Raw genomic sequence first — 20,843 nt, forward strand, 5'->3', positions numbered from 1 at the left:
GGAAACAAGAGGGCACTGACGGAGTATAATGCAAGATGCGGGACGGGACCAGACCACAGAGAATTGTGAGCATCCCTGTGGTTTCAACTCCGTGCTGTGGGCAGCTGCAGCCAGTGAAGGTTGTCTGCCCTCAACAGTAGCAAATACCCAAGCTAAAACCGAAGCCACTTTCCTCTTCTCTCTTCTCCGTTCAGCCACCACATACCTACACTTCCTGTGGCCATTGTCCTCACCACGGCTAGGGGCGAATCTGGCTTCTTCTCTCTTTTCAGCCCATCCCCAAGTCCTGCTTATTCTGCTTCCATGGCTCATGAAATTGTCACCGCCTGTCCTACCGCGTGATCACCACCTAAGTCAAGGCCCCCTAAGTCCCCCGGAATGACCGCATCAGCTTCCTAACCAGCCTGGAGTCCCCAGTCTCTCCTCCGCTCCAGCCCGTGTGATCTTTTGCCAAATCATGGATTCCATCCTGGGGCTCCTTAAATTCCACCATTGCTACCCACCCTCAGCCCCGTCAGGATAGAGGCCCAAGCCCTTAGGTCCTCTGTGCCCAACCTTGCCTGTTTCTTCAGCCTCGTCTCCTGCTGTGCCCTCCCACGTGCTCTACATCAAAATACTTGTAGTTTTGTAAATAGACCAGCCCTTCTGCACCTCTGTGCTTTGGCCTTAGCCATTTCTCTACCGGGATGTAGGCTTCCCAGGGCTGAGGCCACACCTTATTCATCTTTCTATCCCCACTCACCGAACTGGGTGAATAAGTGGATAAATCATACTTTGCTTTGTCTCCAGAGAGTTTCATGAAGCTTTCAAAGGGTTCTGGGCCAAATTCCCTTTCAGGTATATTCATCTGATAAATATACGGAACATCACCCATGTCCCAGGCTCTGTTCTGAGTGCTGGTGTATGGTGGTAAGTGAAAGGGCATGGAATGGAGCTCACAGTCTGGTGTTCAGGTATGAACTGACGGCTGTGTTCAAAGCGCTGCGTGAAGCAGTAGAACGTAGGTCCTCTTCGTTCACTGCTGCATCTCTGGTGTGGAGAAGAGTGCCTGGCACGTAGCAGGCATCCTGAAAGTGCTGGGTGAGGGAGTGCGTGAATGAATTTGGATTCATTTGCTGCTTTGGCATCTTGTGATCACTTTTCCCCTGAATCTCCTGAGACTGAGAAGCTTCAAAGTATGACCGCCTTTTCTCTCAGTATGTCCTCTTGATGGGAAAACTGTAAGCGCAAGTTTGTGAGTTTGGATTTCCTCCCCCGCAGTAAGAGGTTTAATGTTGCCTTGCTGTATTCACACATGCACGCATGCACGCACACATTTCTTTGCTTATGCTACAAATACGTTTTGTGGAACTGAAAAACTGATTGGGACCTGCTCAGGGCACAGTGGCCTTGGGCTCCTGGAGATGCTGAGAGCATCTTAAGACACGGCACTGTCTGCATAAAGCCTCTGCAGAGGCCTCCTGCACGGAATGCCCTGGGAGAGACCCCGTCTCATTGTGGGAACTTTCCCACTGCATTCCCCGGGGCAGGAAGTTGACCCCCCGAAGTAATTCCACGGTCCTTACTCAGGCAGAATTCCTTGCAGTGGGAGCAAATGTGTTTGTGTGCACTTAGGCATTTAAGGAATCATCTCATTAAAAACATCTTCAAGATGAACATTAATGAGAAGGGAAAGGTCTATTTCATGTTCTATTGCGGTTGACCGAGAACTAAACTCATTTTGTAAGATGTAGTATCTAGGCTCTACCTCTATCTTGTCTGATAACTTGATCTCCATCTTTATTTGGAAAGTAACTACTAGGACAGTCTGCTATAGATTAATTTAAGTCAGCAGCATCTCTTCCCATCCAGCTCTTGGATGTGTTTTCAGAGGTCAGACATCCACACGCTGGCCGGACTACACCCGGCTTCACCTCGCTGGTGTCAGCTGATGAAGTCGGTGCATGAAATAGCCCAGCTGCAGACGGCAGGCAAAGGAGGCCAGTGGAACGTGGGTGGGATTTGACAATAATAGGAGTTAGCACTGGACCTCAGGGACGTCCCTCCCGTCTGATGTGTGTGAGAGACCAGGACATGGTACAAGGGTATCTTTATACGGCATGATGACAAGAAGGTGGCTGTTTCGAAAAGGTCAGGTATTTGTACCTCTTATTTCAGGTTGCTGACCTGGCTGCCCAGAACATTCCATGTCAGTTACCCTCCCAGGCTTCATCCCATCCCTGCTGGGATAGGAAGGGCAGGTGGCAGACAGAGGAGGGGCTGATTTCTGAAGATGGTGCGCCTTGTCTGGAGTCTGTACAGCTGGGCAGTGTCTTGCCGTCCTGCCCTGGTCCTTTCTGCTAGTGATGGCAGCTCTGTCTGCATGGGGCCCGGGCTGTGTGTTGTGGCAACATCACACCAGCCCTGACATGTGGCTCTGAGTGGTACCAGACTACCTGAGTCAACAGGCAACAGGATCAGGCAGCTCAGCTCGTGCAGTATAACTGGGCGGTGCCTCCCAGGAAGTTGGGGAAATTCCCCAAGCAAAAGACCAGGGTCCCTGGCCCCAGGGCCTTCCTTAACTGCAGATAAGGAAGTCTTTATGTGACCCTACAAGCAGCTATGTCTGAGGCCAAGGACTCTGTGCCCCAGCTTCCTCATCCCTAAAACGTGGAAGTGACAAGAGCACCCCACCTTACGGGGAGATGGTTAAAGCCAGTGTGAGCTGTTACTTTGAAGGCCTCCCCCCAACGCCCGCCTTTTCCTTTTTTTCCCTTCTTATTACTTTCTGGACTTCAAGTGCAAGATCGTTTTCTTCATCCAAACATATTTCATATAACACAATTTGTCTTTTCCTTCTAAAACAAATCAGACTTTGACCCAAGTACTGATCATTTTCTACAAACAACTGCGTTACTTTCCCTGAGAAATTGGCCTGACGCTGCAGCCTGGCCTAGGAGTTATTCTCTGGTTCTGGAATTGTTTTAATTTGAGGTAACTGTATATGTGGGTTTACTGCCCATGAAGCTATTAGGACACAGAGAGGAGGGTGTGTTTCTTGTTCATTTTGCGTCTTGAGCACTGGCCTAGTGAAAGTCTCAATAAATATATATGGTTGAGAAGAAAATTAATCAGTACACCTAGACCTGGCCTCGCATGTGAGCCAGTCAAGCAATGCTACCTCCTTTCATTTAAAATCTAGTAACCAGTAATCCAGTTAACCTTATTATGTAAGTCTCTAAGGTTTATTGGACATTAAAATTGGCCTTCATACTATTTATGAAGGTTTATAGGAATCTACATAGATTCGTGTACAGCCATCAACTTGGAATCCTTCTTAAGGACAGTGATTGTAGGCATACTCTATTCGGATTAAATCTGAAGTACATTTCAAGAGTAATTTTAAGTAAAGATACTTAAAATTGCTATCCTATCAGTTCTGTAATACATTTTTATCACAGGAAGTTAAATCCTTAGGTCAAATAGGAATTTTGTGGTCCAGAACACCATTTGTGTGACCTACTGGCTAAGTCTAGAAAAACTATAATACAGAAAGTTTTGTTGAAATGGAATTTGGTTTATCATATTAACAAACAATAGTGTTAGCTAATATTGAAGAGGTTTTTATCATATGCCAGGTATGGTGTTAAATGTGTTAATCCTTGCAACAACCCTATAAGGTTGGTATGCCATTATTCACACCCATTTTGCAGATGAGCAAACTGAGGCTCCAGGAGGGAAGTCATTTGTCCAAGGTTGCACGGCTCACGAGCAGGGACGCACCTGGCTTCAGAGTGGGGCCTCTTCCCCACCAGGCTGAGAGGCAGGAGAGCAGAGTGGTTAAACAGGGATCCAGTTCTCTCAGCACTGCCTCTTCCGAGCTTTGTAACCCTGGACAGGGTCCTAACCCTCTCGGGGCCTCGGATTCTCACTTGTAAGGAGGAAAAAAAAACCCTCATTGGATTGAAGGAGGCTAATGCATGTTATGTGCTTAAAACAGTGGACCACACGGTCAACAAGCATAAGATGTTGTAATCGAATTCCATCACCATTTTTTGCATTCTTGATCAAGGCCAACGTTATGTCATTGCTTGGGTTTAATTACAAAGGCACGCACATCCCGCCCCCAGCCCTCCCATGTGAAATTAGTGAGCTGCCTGCTCAGCTGTCGGTCTCTCTGTTCTCTCCTGGGGAAACCCTTCTGGACTGCCAACACCCACGAGAGGAGTGACATCAGTCACCAACATCTTCGTGTCAGTTAGGTTATCACATCCTCCCTAGTGCCAGGAGAGCCAGGGGGAGAGGACTGGCGGCACGCAGGCTTTAAGAAGAGAGGAGCTAAGGTAGGGGCAGTCAGAGATCAGAGGAGGCTCAGAAAGGTGAGATGCAAACTCAGCACTGGCCAAGCGTGATGAGAAAAGGCTGGACACCCAAGACAAGTCCCTTCTGAGCTTTTCTTACTCTTTACTCTTGGGACTTTGTTAAAGAACATAGTGTATCCTTCCTGCCATGTGAGTCCTTTCCTGAAACGTGTTAATGTGCGATTATTGTGGCACAAAATTTACAAATCACACCTGTGGTGCCATTTGAAGTATTCAGACTGCCCTGAGGCAGTCCTGTGCTTCCCATGATTTTTGCATCCATCAGTCTTCCTCAAAAAAATGTTAAAAATGGTAACTATGCTTCAAGTTGCTTTCTCCTGTGTGATTATAAATGCTATTATAATGCTTTGCTATTATTTCAAGAGCAAAGCCTAAATCTCTTAGAAGAATACACACACACACACATACACACACACACACACAGTGGTTATTACTAATAATGATAAAGTATAGTTGATTTTAAATCCTTGGATGAAAATGTGCCACCATTGCACTGTAACAGTCCCGTTGAGTTCCACAGGCTATAGCGTGCTATGTTAATTTCAGAAATTATTTTGGTTAGTTACAGTTTTGTTGCTGTTGTTTTTAATATTAGAACTTCCCCTCTGAGCACTCCACGTGTGCTCCTGAGCAGTCCAAACCAAACAAGACCTGTGATTATTTAAAGAAGCCACTTTGATTCCCCAGTCCGCTCATCCTTTTCAGATACAAAAATAACACATTGTTTTATCTATGAGTATAAGAATCCTTTTTCAAAGGAAATAAAAAGAGCAGACAGTTTCCTTCCTGGCTAATTTGTGAACCTCTTTAAATATGTTAAACATAGCCACAGACACAACTTATTTCCCTGGTTTCACTTCCTAAACTCAACCTGACAAGATAGGTCAGTGTGAAGGGTCTATACTGCATATATTAGGAAATTAAGTCTAAAGCTCTTTTACTTTTTTCTATAAATTTATTTATTTCTTTTTGTCTGTGAAGGGTCTTTGTTGCTGCGCGCTGGCTCTCTCTAGTTGTGGCGAGCGGGGGCTACTCTTCGTTGTGGTGCGCGGGCTTCTCATTGCCGTGCTTGTGGAGAACGGGCTCTAGGCGCGCAGGCTTCAGTAGTTGTGGAGCACGGGCTCTGGAGCGCAGGCTCAGTAGTTGTGGCACACGGGCTTAGTTGCTCCGCGGCATGTGGGATCTTCCCAGACCAGGGCTTCAACCCGTGTCCCCTGCATTGGCAGGTGGATCCTTAACCACTGTGCCACCAGAGAAGCCCAAGTCTAAAGCTTGATTCACCTAATTCACAGCCACCAGAGTGAGAAGAATAAATGATTTAGACTCCAGAAGCAAGAATCTAATTTCAGTGATGAGATCATTAGGCAGGTACTGCCTTTAACCATTCTGGACAGCATCCAAGGATGAAATTTTTATTCAGTGAGCCCAAAGTACTTCTTGTTCAAGATACTGCGTCTCATTCACAAGATGCACATACTGTCAACTTTCAGAAATTCTTCCTATTCAAAATTCTATCTTTATGTGGAGCTGAAACCTGCCTCTTTGAAATTTTACCACCATCTCCCTTCCTTGGTTCTGGTTATCTTTTCTGGTGAGTCAGAGAATGAGGCCAACATCTCCTCTGTCTGAAAGCCCTTTAAATATTTGAAGAAAACAATCCTGTCCTCCCCAAGTGGACTCACTTTTAGACTAAACATCCTCATTTCCTTGCACTGTTTTATCATTACCGTATTAGGATATGGCTTCGTTTGTTTATGCTTCTCTTAGAAATAGGTACAGATATTTCATGTGTGGTTTGATGATGGCTGATCAGGTAATTTCTCAGCCAACTACAGTTTTTCAGCAGAGAGGCTGGATACAGCCATCACGCTGAGAGTAGAGAAAAATTTACAAAAGAGAGCAAAGGAGGAGACGGCAGAAAAACTACGAAAAGCAGACACAAGAGCTCAAAACAGGGCTGTTGGGGGCAACAGCGGGTGAAAAGAAGGAGTCGTATATATAGTGTCTGCAGCTACCTTGTAGATTAGACCATTTCTCTAAGTGATATTTGAAGATTAATGCCCCGTGAGGAAAAAGAGGTCATGAATCAAAAGTACCAATTCCTCGGGGTCGGGGAGGGATGGATTGGGCGTTTGGGGTCAGCAGATGCAAACTATTATGTAGAGAATGGATAATCAACAGGGTCCTACTGTAGTGCACAGGGCACTATATTCAATATCCTGTGATAAAGCAAAATGGACAAGAATATGAAAAAGAATGTATACGTATAACTGAATCACTTTGCTGTATGGTAGGATTAACACAACATCGTCAATCAACTATACTTCAGTAAGATAAATTTAAAAACAGAAGTACCAATTCCTCAGAAAATTCAAAGGACTAGCCAGTAGGAAATGGTTAGAATTGTTTAGACGCTGTCATTGCCAAGGGAGATATCAGCGTGGGAGGTCCAGAGCTGCCACAGAACTCGCTGTCTTCTTTCCTGCCCCATCCACTTGGCCAATCCGACATCCTGCAAGGCCTCCTTCAGAGGTCAAGTCACTCGCCATATCATTTTTGGCCTCTAGGAAGTCCTTTAGCCCTTATCAACAGCACTGCGTGGTCTGTTTTATACAAACTAGGGTTTCTGTCTTACCCACAGGAGGAGCTCAAAATGTTTATTGATCTGGTTCTAACGGTTCCCCCTAATCACCTTCCAACTAGGTTTTCAAAACACAGAGAGGTGAGGGATCGTGACTTGCACGTCCATATCCTGCAGAGTCCTGGGCAAATGTATAAGTGGTTGCCTTAATTTAATACGGCTTCTCTCTAATGCCCTCAACAACATAGTGATGTGTTTCTTTTTTCAGACATTCACTGGTGGTTTTTAAAGAGATTAATCCAACGAACATTTCTCGAGTGATCTGGACCAGAAAAGTGAATAATGCGCAACGCTGAGCGTTGTATTAAAGGTCCATGCCAAGTGCTGTGGGGGCACGGGGTTCAGGGGGCATGGTGGTGAGACACGAGGGATGAGGTGTAGAGAAAGTGACCCAAGAGCGAAAGTGAATTTTAAAAGATGAGTAGGATTACTATATATAAAACAGGGAAACAAGGACCCACGGTAGAGCACAGGGAACTATACTCAATATCTTGTAATAACCTCTAAAGGAAAAGAATCTGAAAAAGAACATGTATAACGTATAACTGAGTCACTTTGCTGGACACTCAAAACTAACACAATGTAAGTTAACTGTGCTTCAGTAAAAAAGATAAAAAATAAAAGGTGGGAGTAGGATTGTCCGGGGGGGAACAAGTTGGGAAGGAAGGCTGTTCAGACAAAAGGAAAACGACGTGGAAAGGGCAGAGGACCAGGGGGAGTGCGGTGTGTTCCGGTTTAGTCCACGTGGGGGGCCTGGGGCGTGTGAGGGGGATGAGAGCTGAGGCTGGAGGAGAAGCATGTGGAGGACCAGGTGCGCTGGGGTGAGGATAATGGTGACCAGGAACCGCTGCAAGATTTCCTTCAGAAATTCTTAGGTATTCTGAAGTCTACTGGGGAGCCTTTGCAAATAGGCTACTGAAGAAATTCCATCTCTTCATGTAAAACCTCAGCGAGCCATAGATGTGTATACATCTAAGAGGCACCAATTCGAAGACTTGATGGTGCTATAAATGTTATGTTTTCTGGGATGATTTTTGGCTTTGGAGAATTGAAATTGAGGTCTAATCTCTGTTCTAAATGGAAGCCACATGGCCAGAGTCCACGGTCAGATTAGGCCTCTTTAGGTTTTGCTGCTCAACAAAACTGTCTGAGGAAGCCCTTGGAATATTTTTCTTCCATGTGGTCTGTTTATTATGTGTTGCTTCTCTCTGATAGTATTTTGCAGCCTACTTCGTGTTAAAAAACCAGTTTACAAAAACGGTGGCAAGAGCCAGCTTATGTGTAACTGGTGGGAATTGGAAAAAGAATGGATAATTTCCAGTGTGGGTTTTTTTTTCTCTCTACACCCATCTTCTGCCTTCTTGGATTTCTTTCTCACAGGTGTGGCCACTCTGGTCATTCTCTGTGGGTCAGTGTCATGGCTCTGGCAGCAGCTGGCTCTCCTGTCTTCCGGGAACTACTGTCCCCTACGGAGACTGTGTTCCGACGGTGGCCTGTGTCCTCACCTTCAGCCTCGCCAGGAGGGGGACCAGCCAGGCCTTCCCAGCGGGACGGGGAGGGGGAAAAGGAGGTCAGGGAAAGGAATAGACTGGAGGGGCAGCGGGACACTGGGAGGTGGAAGGTTCAACAAACAGGGAAATAGGTGTCTGAGCAGCTTCTCCCGCTTTCTGGAGCAGTTGTTTACCTTGCACGGTGAGGTATGCTGAACTCTCCGCGGACCCCTTCTGGTTGGTGGCTTTGCAGTGATAGACACCTTCATCCTCTTCCGTGACTCTTTCAATAAACAGCGTGCTGCTTCCTGGTCCTAAAATAATTCCTGGGGAGTGAGAGATGTTTAGATTAGTGAGCCTGGATGACAAACCAAAACAGCCACTTCTGTAACACAACCCTCTTCCTATCAGTATGCCTTCAGACGAGGAAATCCAAGCTCTGGTTCACCTGGGCCGGGGCTGCGGATTTGTTTTCCCTCCTCCAGGCTTTTTCATAGTACCTTCTATAGCTCTGAGCCCCTACTTTGGAGATGCAGATCTGACCCAGGCCAGAAAGAAACGAGATGGGGCTACCGCCCCCAACTTGAAAGAGCACATATCAAGGAGGTAGCATATCTAATAATAATAATAATAACTTCCGTTTCCTCAATGCCCGCCGTGTGCCAGGCACGACCGACACCCCATTCCTATCTCGACAGCCACCCTGTAAGGGGTTATCGTCTCCATCTTTCAGACGTGGACACTGAGGTCTGGGGAGGTTAAGGGACTCAACCGAGAGCGTGCAGTTTGATGGAAAAAGCACATTCGTGGCTCAGGGGTCAAAGCCAATCCCGTTTCGTTGGTCCCAGTGGTAAAGAGCTTGGGCTGGGCTTTAATCGAGGCCTCACCAGCACACCTCTGTCACTTTAGGCCAGTTACTTCACCTTTCTGTTTCAGTTTCCTCAGTCTTAAGATGACAGTGAAAGCAGTTCCTACTCAATCAACGGGAAAATGAATAGCAACTGCCCAGCACATAGTAGGTGCTCAGTAAATGCAGGTTTAAGTATTACTGTGGAGCCGGTGTGAGGGAGGGAGCACCTGGCTTCCAGACCCAGTCGCTTCAATAGCAAGGACTGTCTCCATGTATTTGAGTACTGACTCTGCTTTAGTCTGTGGCAGAGACTTGGGCGGGTAGGGAGGGGCAGGCTAAGACACTGTGTCTGTCGAGGAGGGACAATCAACTCATACCAAACACATACATACATTCTCTCTCCCCACCACGCGCGCGCGCGCGAGAGAGAGAGAGAGAGAGAGAGAGAGAGACACACACACACACACACACACAACCAACAAACAGAAAATGCTTGATGTGTGAGAATAAGTACATGTAGCCCAGGGGACCCAATCAAATGTAAAGTGTGGCCGGGGAGGCGCTCAGTAAGAATAGACCACTCAGGGAAGGTGTCATGGAGTATATGGGCCTTGGGTTGAGGTCAGGTTATCAGAGGTGATGGGAGAAGGGGGGCCATTGAGAAAAGGCATGACCCTGAAATGAACACGCACCAAGTGCTTGTTCCGGAATAAATTGAGCCCGACCAGACCAGAGGCTGTATTTTGTTAGTTGAAATAGTTTGTATTCTCCTGATTATAAAAAACTATATCTGATATAGAAAACTTGAGAAATATTGGAAAGCATAAAGAAAATGTGAAAAGACAGACAAACCTACAATCTCACCCCCGGTCAGTTCTCCTTTAGTCTTTTTAAAGTGGCCTTTTTTACACAGCTTGTTCATTGATATAATGGCTATTTTTGAGGTCCGCTGTGTACTGGACACTAGTCTAGATGCTGGTGATACGGTAATAAGCAAGGCACATGAGTCCTTGCCCGCAAAGGGCTTAAATTATAGTTTGGGAGAAGTACCAATAAGGAATGTCATTTCAAGTAGCCATAACGTTTGTGAAGGAAATAGACCAGGTTAAGGAGGTCATGAGTTAAGGAGGGTGAAGAAGCTACCTTAGATGGGCTGTTTTGAGGAGACTCTGAGCACGTGACGTTTTGAGCAGAGACCCGGGAGGTGGGGTGAGCAGGTGAGGACCTGGAAAAGGGCATTCTAGGCACAGGGCGTAACAAATATAAAGCCCGTGGGGCAGGAAGGAGCTTGTTTAGGGAAAGATACAGTGGCTTTGTCCTGGGGTGACTGTGTTTGTTGGAAGTGGTAGGGATTGGGGGTGCTGGGGATCTTTTGAAGGCTTGCTTATGGGTTAGCATGTGGTACAGGAAAAAAAGTAATAAAAGTCTGACTTCAGGGTTGATAGTTTGAACAGCTGGGAGGGTGGTGGTACCTCTCCTGGCGGGGGGAGCAGGTTTGAGGGAGAAAAATCAAGAGTTCTGTTCTGTTTCGTGAGGTTTCATTGGGGGCCCAGGGAGGAGGTAGGGGTTAGAGGCGGCTGCACGGACTCAACATTCGGGAGGCATGGCAAGCCAGGGGAATGGAAACAAAGCTCATGGGAAGTGAGTCCGGAGAGAGACGACAGCTGGCCTGAAGGCTGAGCCCCGGGAAATCAGAGAAAGAGGAAGCAGCAGGGATTGAGAAAGAGTAGCCTGGGAGGTTGCAAGGAAACCAGAAGAGCGTGATTCCTAGAACCAAGGAAAGAGCTCATGATGGAGAAGAGTGATGAGCTACGTCGGGTGCAGCGGAGAGACTACGAAGAAGGGAGATGACAAACCACTGGGTTTGGCAATGAGCCGTTTCAGTGACATCTGGGAACAGAAGCATGATGACTGTCACTTAGAGACAGGAGGGGATGGAGGAGAGACGGTTAGGGGGTTACTTTCAGGAGGGTAGCTGGAGGCCAGCACGAGGTCAAGGAATGAATTCGTTTTTGAAATGTGAAACTTTACAGCATGTTTATGGAGAGAGGGAGGGGGAGGGAGAGAGAGAGAGAGAGAGAGAGAACCAACAGAAGGAACAGTACCAGCAGTGGATTCTTAAAGAAGTGAGAGGGGATGGAACTCGGTGACTGAACTGGCCTTGGATAGGAGTCGGGATAGTTCATTCATTTTAACAGGAAGAACGGCAGAGCGTAAAGGGATATAGACTGGACAATTTGGTGATACGTTTTCTCAATAAACAAGAGGTACTCCTCTGTTGAAATTGAGGAGGAAGTAATTTTGGAGGTTTGAAGTGAGAGAAGAAGGTGTGAAATAGTGTGCTGGGAGAGAGGAAACAAGTCCAGTAGTGAAATGTTGGTAAGATTTCTCCTAATGCTTATACAAATTTACATACTGACCCGCCCCCCAGTATCATAGCATAAGTTATTCCCCATGTTCTTACATGCTTTGAATATAATCATTCATCATATGTCTGTACCCTAATGATTGGTATCAGGTTATATCTAATTGCTCATAACTATAAATATTGGTGCAATGACATCTGTAAGCATAAAGATTTTTCTGAATTTCAGATTATTTCCTTAGGAGAGATTTCCAGAAACAGATCTATTAGGTCAAAAGCTCTTGATTCATATAATCAAACTGCCCTCCAAAAAGATAATACCAATTAAAGCTTCTACCAGCAGAGGATAAGAGACTATTTTATCACTTTCCTACCAGGACTGAGCAGTAGCATCTAAAAAATAGAAAACACAAAATGTTGTTGATTTGATAGAGTAAAATGATGGTTGCCTTAATTTGTATTTTTTTGGAACATTCTTTCATGTGTTGCTTAGCCATTTTTATTTTCAAAGCACCTGTTTTGAGTAGTCGACTGGAAAAGGTGAGTTCGGCTTCAGGAGAGCTTTGAAATCCTAGCTGAGGAGTTTCCATTCAGTGGAGAAGGAAAGAGAGGGTCACAAGGATTTTTGAGGGAAATGACCTAACAAGAGCGATGTTTAAGGAAGTTTAGTCTAGAAGGAGAATGCAGGATGGACTGGAATGAGGCAAAAGTGGTATCTGGAAGTCCAGCTCCGCAGTGGTAATTCAGGCAAGGAGTGATGAGGCTCCAAGTGTGGATGGTGGGAAAGGAAGTGGAGGGGGGAGACATGGAAACAGACACTTTGTAGAAACAAGCCACAGAAATTGGTGCTTTATTGCATTCAGGAATAGACAGAGATGAGTCCAGGCTGGTTCTGGAAAAAACATGAGAGCTCTGCCCTGTAACCTTGGCTACATCATTTAATCCCTTTGGGGCAGTTTCCCCATCTGTAAAACAAACAAACAAAAAAACCCTGCTTTATCTATTTCATGGTATTGCTATGAAGATCAACAGAAATAATTTCAGTGAGAGCTTTGAAGCTTTGAAAAGTGCAAGATAGGGTATAAGTGGCGCTCCCAGAAAGTGAAAGTGTGGCTGGTGAGTGGGTGATCGGGGCAATGACCGTTTAGAAGAGCAGCGATCTGGCTACCCACAGTGGTCTCCACTGCAGCGGACCTGAACCTCAACCAAGTTTCTATCACTCAGATCCCAAATGAGGGCTAACGGCATGATCAAATAAAGTCAAAGGACTTGGATTTCACCCAAGGAGACAGATGTGTAATTGTAGAGGTGAGAGAATGGTGCCAGGGATGCTGATGAGCTGACATCATCTGGCTCAGTTCCCTCTTCCCATCACGCGGAGGAGAGATGGGGTGAGAGAGTGTCCAAAACCAACAAGCACAGCGCTTCTTTCTGACTTGGCCTCAGTCTGCACATCAACAGAGGCACAGACCTGGATACGTCATCATCAGACCCCTGAGAAACCTCATCACACTTCTCTCATTCTCTGCTCTCGCTACTTATTTCCCTTCTCACATAAACAGGCCAGTTACTCCCCTTATTATTTTCCCCCATTCATCAAATCTTCTGCCCATACTTAAACGTTTAGGGGAGACAACTATAGTTCTTTTTTTTTTTTTAAGTCTTTATTGAATTTGTTACAATATTGCTTCTGTTTTATGTTTTGGTTTTTTGGCCGGGAGGCACGTGGGATCTTAACTCCCCGACCAGAGATCGAACCCACATCCCCTGCATTGGAAGGTGAAGTCTTAACTACTGGACCATCAGGGAAGTCCGTCCCCTAGCTTCTTTAGTGCCTTAACCTGTTGCCACCTTGATGCAACCTGTTCACTATGATACAGGCTCTGGTCTACCGTGGAGCTCACCTTTTAAGGAGGGCTCTCTTTTTAGTTTTGAATTTTTTCATTGTAATTTCTAAGATTTTAAGAGTGCAGAAAAAATATAACCCATGTGGCTCACCGTTAAGATAGCCAGATGTCAGCATTTTGCCATATTTGCTTTAGACCCCTCTCTCTTTTTATGGAAGTGTTAATTTTTAAATTTTTATTGGCGTATAGTTGATTTACAGTGTTGTGTTAGTTTCTGCTGTACAGCAAAATGATTCAGTTATACATATATCCACTCTTTTTAAGATTCTTTTCCCATATATGTCATTACAGAGTATTGAGTAGAGTTCCCTGTGCTACACAGTAGGTTCTTATTAGTTATCTATTTTATACATACTAGTGTGTATATGTCAATCCCAGTCTCCCAATTTATCCCTCCCCCTTTCCCCATTGGTAACCATAAGTTTGTTTTCTACATCTGTGACTCTATTACTGTTTTGTAAATAAGTTCATTTGTACCATTTTTTAAGATTCCTCATAAGCAATATCATATGATGTTTGTCTTTCTCTGTCTGACTTACTTCACTCAGTATGACAATCTCTAGGTCCATCCACGTTGCTGCAAAAATTTATAGATACTTTCCCCCTCCTCCTCCCTCTCTCCAAAGTTCGTGGATTTTAAAATTCCAAATAAATTGTGTCATATGGTACATATCCTTTTTTAACTTGGACTTTTTTCTATTCAACAGTGTTTTAATATTCTTGTTGACACATGTAGATGGAGTTCACTTCACTGATATATAATATTCCACTGTATTAAAAAGCCACAGATTTTTTTTTTTAAATCCACTTCTCTCCTATAGGGTAGTTAGGTAGTTTCTACGTTTTTTTGATGTTACAAAGAAGGCCACAATGCACATCTGATTCAACTATGTGTACCTTGTTATACAATATCTCCTTGTACTGGGTTATAGGATATACCCATTTTCAACTCTACCAAGTATTACAAAATTGTCTTCCAAAATATGCCAGTTTACATTTTAACCAGCAATGAGTAAGTGCTCCCCTTTCCCATTACTCACCAATATTTGGTGTTATCAGGTGTTTTAATTGATGGCAAAATTTTGGGTGTGAAATGACATCCCTGATTACTAGTTACGTGGAACATCTTTCTCCATTTTGGTTGGCCATTCAGGCTTCTTTTCCTGTGAATTGCCTGTTTGTGTCCTTTGCACATTTTCCTATTAGCCTATTGGTTTTGTTCTCAATGATTTTAGGGTTCTTTACATGTTTTGGATCCTGAGCCCTTGTTGGTTAAATATGTTACAAGTCTTGCCCATTCTATGAACCTTTGAAACTTTATGGTGAATTTTATTTTATTTTTATTTTTATTTTTTTAAGCGTTACGTGGGCCTCTCACTGCTGTGGCCTCTCCCGTTGCGGAGCACAGGCTCCGGACGTGCAGGCTCAGCGGCCATGGCTCATGGGCCCAGCCGCCCCGTGGCATGTGGGATCCTCCCGGACCGGGGCACGAACCCGCGTCCCCTGCATCGGCAGGCGGACTCTCAACCACTGCGCCACCAGGGAAGCCCCTATGGTGAATTTTTAATACAAAAGCTTTTAGAATCTTAGTGCAAAGTCAAATTTATCAATCTTTCTATTATCCTTTGTGCTTTTTGTTACTTGTTAAAGAAATATTTCCTATTCTGATATCATAAACCATTCATTCCCCTTATATACTTTCTTCCCCCAAAAATCTGATTAAAGAATTTTGCCTTCTCTCACTTAGGTGTTTAATACATGTAGATTTTCTTTTGGAGAAGGGTATGTTTATTGCGTGAGGTAAGAATCTAACTTTTACTGTATAAATAGCCAATTATGCCAGCTTCACTTACAGAATAATCTGTTCTTTCCCCACTGAGTTGTGGTGCCAGCTCTGTCAGCTACTAAGTTTCCATATATCTGTGGTTCTGTTTTTAGGCTCTCTATTTGTTCACAATGACCTATTTATCTGTCCCACATGAGTTAAACCATGATTAACTTAAGTTATGATTGCTTGATAACACATCTTAATATTTAGTATGAGATGGTCCCTTTTTCAAAATTGTCTTGGACCTCTACACTTCAATATGGATTTCAGGTTTAGCTTGTCAAATTCTGTAAAAAGCACTGTTGGAATGTTGATGGGAATTCCACTGAATTTATGTAATAATTTGGGGGAAATTGCCATATTTATTTTTAGGTCGAAACATGAAATTGTCAATATTTTGACCTATAAAATGGCTCAAAAATGGTTCAACTTGATAATAAATATTCCCAACTAAGAATACCAAATATCTTTGCGTTACTTAGGTCATCTTTCATGTCATTTGATAGCTTTAGGATTTTCTCTTTAAATATATTGCTCTTCAGTTATATTTATTCCTTGATAACGTTGTAATTTTTGTTATTATGCAAAATGGCATTGGGTTCTTTTTTTTTTTAAACATCTTTTTTGGCGTATAATTGCTTTACAGTGGTGTGTTAGTTTCTGCTGTATAACAAAGTGAATCAGCTATACATATACATATATCCCCATATCGTATTGGGTTCTTTGAAGAGTCACTTTATCTGAATTTCGTCTTTCCCCTTTGGGTGTTAGTTATTAGAACTAACAAGTAGAACTCATAAACGTGATGCTCTGCTTTGTGTTGCTGAGGTAATTTAATTGTAGGCCTGCTTCCTTCCAGAAGGATCACCTAAATAATTTCCAACCACAAAAATGATGACAATTCCCATGGAAACTTACAATTTATCATGATCAAAACTCTTCTTCACCCATCAAAGTCCAATTCAAATGACACTTCCTCCCTGAAGCCTCCCTTGATCACCTCAGAGGTGCTAATTTGTATCTGATGGAATTTTATGCCATTCATGTTGCATATTTTTTGAATTGACTTTGTACCTATTATGTGTAAGTTTTTCAAAGGTAAGGACTAAGTTTTACTCATTTCCCTTTTCTTTAGAATATAACAAAATGTCTGGCTCATGGTAGGGAATGAGTGTTATGTTTAGAAAAAAAAAGTAGTTTTTGTTATGATAGTCTTGGCTCACCCACTAAATGATAAATGCTTTGAAGTTGGCATATGATAAGTTTTCAATAAATGGTAGCTATGATGATGATGTATACAGTTCTAGGCACACAGTAAATAATCATACCTTTAGATTGGCAGTTCTTAAAGGAATTCATTAGCTGAGAGCTGTATCTGAATTAAGGATCAGAAGAGCGAAAATATAGATTCAGGATGGTTAAAGGTGACCCAAGAAAACTAGCGATAGGTTGTCTGACTGATTTCCCACAAACAACACAAAGGAGATAGTGCACATCCAGTCAAACTTTGGAGGTTGGAAAACTATGTCTGGGGAAGAGAAATCCAAGCTTAGTAAATTTAAAAGGCTGACAAAATTCGGAAATGAAGAATGATGGGCTCACCAAATAGTACTAAAAAGATGAATGAGTCCTATGTTTTCAAATGGTCACCATGCAGCTTCTTCCTTCTTTATTGAGAATTTCACTCTAAGATCAAGCCTTGTGGCAAAGCCTTTACAGATGTAAGAAAAAAAAAGTTGGTAAAGTGTGGAATAATCTGAGACATGGTGAAAAGCAGCCTTATAATAATGTGCTAAGTTGGAAGAGAGTTGTGAGATGTTTAAAACATATGGTCTAAAGGGGATCTGATGGGCGATGTGATCTGTGGTGAGACTGTTTGCTCTATAGCCTTGAAAAAGATAGAGAAAGAAGAGAAGCTCTTAGAAAAGAATGAGATTAAGGACAGTGATGAAAAAGCTGTATGATATTCCTCTCCATGCAACCATTGAATAAGGGAAAAGCCATAAACAAAGGTTCTTTCATTTGAGATAATGTCTGTTGCTTTACTAGTTTAACTTCCAAAAGTGGGTTATGATAACAGAATAGATTTAAAAGCTCTTAAGAAATTGTAAACCAGTTGAATTGAAGGGTTGTGGTTGAAGTGAGCACCTTGAAACTATGCCAAAAACACATGTATTTCTAAACACTTAAAAGTGAAAAGCATTTTTTTTGCCGTTTCACTGTGAACTTTACTGTTGCTCCAATGAAGTAGTTCAAGATGATTTGGGCACTTAAAAAACATGTCAAGTGGTGCTAACTCTACGGTTATTGGCTGTAAAACCTTAGCTATTCACTATTTATGTCTATAAATTATAAACACACACGTGCGTGTGTGCACACACGTAATATACACACATGCGCTCATCCCTGCCCCAATAAATTCTTGTGGTATGTTCAGATTGGCCATAGCCCCTTCCATGAGGTTGGATGAATTTGTACTGCAGGATACAGCTATTCACCTAAAGTGCCCTTCCGGTGGATAGTAAAGTAGCGTTTCTATGTATGACCATTTTAAGGCAGGAAATAATATGGCACTGCACAAGAGGTTAAAGTCAAGAAGGTATTTTTCCATCGTTAGGAGAATAGCTAAATAAATTGTGGGAACACATACTATGTTATAGTGTATGCCTGCTTAAAAAAATGAGGCAGACAATATGTACAGACATAGAAAGATCTCCAGGATATATTGTGATAAAAGCAAGTCATAAAACACGGAGTATGAGCTCAACTCAAACTTATCTTAGAGGTGCTGGCTTTCCCATATAGCCCCACTGTAATCCATTACCTTATTTTGTTCATCACAGTAGTTAGTACTAACTGATTGTATGCTATAGGCTTGTAGTTTTGTTTGTTAAATTTATTACCTGTACTTTTCCATTAGAATGGAAATTCAAGGTCCCTGTTTTGTTTCCAGCACCTAGTTATATTCCTGGCACAGAGCTGGCTTTCTGTAAACAGCTGTTGAATGAATGAATGAACCCCATCTATCATTTGCCTCACATATATCTGTGCCCCACATTTGCATATATACATATATGTGGGTAAAAAATGGAAAAATCTTTGATGAAGTACACGTGAAACAGTTATGTGTTAATTCCCCATAAGGGAAATTTTTATAGCTTATTCTATTTTGGTACTATGTGAGCTTTTAAAATGAAAATATACTCATGTATTACTTATTTAATTAAAATAAATAACAGTAGTTTTAATAATGAAATTGTAGGCCTCTTTACCATCAATAAAGAGCCACTGAATGAAAGTTTAAAAGCTCTGTGGGTCCAAATACTTATATATTTGCAAAACTTTATAATATTGACTATGTATAGAATGATAAACTATTTTTGAAGAAAAGCAGATCTATGCTTCACAACAATTTACAGTTGTGGGTTAAAGCAATAAAAGGACAAACCAAAACCTATTCCTTCAGGAGACGAGGGAGAGGGAGGGAGAGGGATCTTAGTAGCAGATTATGCAAAAATCAAGTTTTGATTGAATGTGGGTGGAGGAGGAATGAACTTGATTTAACTTTTTCAGCAGCGATTTAGTCATGCAAATGATGGGCTGAGTTCACAGATTAGCTTATCTGAGAGTGTATTTGTTGGCATATTTTCCTTAATTGAACTGGGCAGAGTGGTGACCCCAGCTGCACTGCTACGTGTCACTTTAGATCCTGGTTAAGCTGTTTCAAGTTTGTCCTTGGGGGCAGGAGGGGTTTCCATGCAAATGCTGAACTTGTGAGATAGAAAAACCTCATCTCATTATTTTGCCAAGAGATGGAGGAGAAAACTTAGCCAGGTAGTGTCTGAGTTTTCTTTCTTTAGTCACCCAGGCTTCAGTGTAAGCAGGAAATGGTGGATTGGGGACGGAGACCCCCTTCCACTCCAAGCGCCCAGACCATGGCTCTTAGTTTCGGAGTTAGTGACTTTGGACAGGGCACAGCCCCTGCTGGTCTCTGGGAAGACTCCTGGGAGAGTCTGCCCTCCCCCTCCCCCATCCCCATCCATCTTTATTTCTCTCTTCTTTGTTCTTCTCGCTCTCCCTTTTTCTCTGCTCCTGGTCTCTCCAACATCGACTGCTCTTCAGACAAAACAAGCTGCTGGTCATGGCCATGCTCAAAGTACAGTTCCATGTGTCAAAGAGGTCACAGAAAAGGTCAAAGAGGAGGTTAATTCACAGTCAGAAGGGAAAAGCCTTAAGGGGTATGAGGTTTCCGTTTGAGGTGATGCAAAAGTTCTGAAACTAGATACTGGTGATGGTTGCAGAACATTGTGAAAATACTTACTGTCACTGAATTGTGCACTTTTAATGGGTAAAATGGTAACATTTATGTGTATTTTGCCACAATTTTTTTTTAAAAAAGGGAGAGGATCTTTCTAAAGCGATGCCCACATTTACAAGTTCTCTCCCATTTCTTACGTTCTAAATTTTTCATTTGAACATTCAAGAGGGCTTCTAAAAAGGCACCCAACCAAACGTAGACAATTTGCAGGGAACCTTGTTGTTTCTATGAACGAGTCTGTGCCGGCTTATGTGTGATCCCTCAGCTGGGTCTTGCTGTGGCTGACAGCTTTCGGGAGGCTTCTCTGGGCTGAATGGGGATGAGGATAATAGGCTGGAAAAGGCATCCAAGTAGTTTTCTTTGGGCAAAGCATTAGGATGTGATACGATGCTATGTATGTACATGTAAGACCTAAATACGGTGGAACTTGACGATAAAGAGAGAGATTTGGGGGTGTCAGGATTGAGTCTCCATAAATAACTTCCACTGATTTCCAGTACAAAATGGGCCTCTACTCACGGGTTACTTTTCTGGATGTAAACCCTACAGCTCCACTGCCCTACTACATGCGTCAGTCCCACCAAACCAGGCAAACATTAGCAAGTAATCGCAGGAAGTAATTCTACAGTTTTTCAGCAGGTTAGAGCTGTGGTTAGGGTCGGGGGTCCTCTTGTCTGGGTTGGGCTAGTAGCTCTGAACTCTGGCAGTGCCAACCAATGAACTGTTTTCCCTGCTCTTACCCCAACTCCAATCCCCCCTTAACTCCACTCCTTTTCCCCTCACCTTCTAAATGGAAGTTTATCCTTAGAAGAGAGCTGAGCCTTGGTTCTATGCTCTGTTCAGGGTGTCCTTCATGCTTATTTGTTCTGAGATACAACTAAACCTTGAGATATTCTGGCAGAAGAGCTCTGGATGAAGAGCTACTGGGGTATCTACTGGTGAAGCTTGGCCCTTCTTGGTCTGGGTACCTAGAACCCCTTACCTTAAAGACACAGATGGAAGAGGAAGGGATGACGTGATTGGCTGATGAGCCGATCACGTGAGCACATTCCCTCAGTGGGAGTGATAAACAGCAGCCCACTC

At 43.3% G+C, this 20,843-nt stretch overlaps 1 protein-coding gene across 3 annotated transcripts in view; it reads right to left on the bottom strand.

Moving 5' to 3' along the window:
• Window positions 1–20,843, bottom strand: part of FLT1 (fms related receptor tyrosine kinase 1) — a 175,594-nt gene that overhangs the window by 42,426 nt on the left and 112,325 nt on the right. For all 3 annotated transcript variants that reach the window (XM_081214954.1, XM_081214955.1, XM_081214956.1), the window contains exon 15: window positions 8,687–8,818. In XM_081214954.1, the coding sequence (XP_081071080.1) occupies window positions 8,687–8,818 (132 nt within the window). The remainder of the gene's footprint in view (window positions 1–8,686; window positions 8,819–20,843) is intronic.

The sequence above is a fragment of the Mesoplodon bidens genome, assembly GCF_964165515.1.
Source record: "Mesoplodon bidens genome assembly, chromosome: 17".
Classification (NCBI taxonomy): Eukaryota; Metazoa; Chordata; class Mammalia; order Artiodactyla; family Ziphiidae; genus Mesoplodon; species Mesoplodon bidens.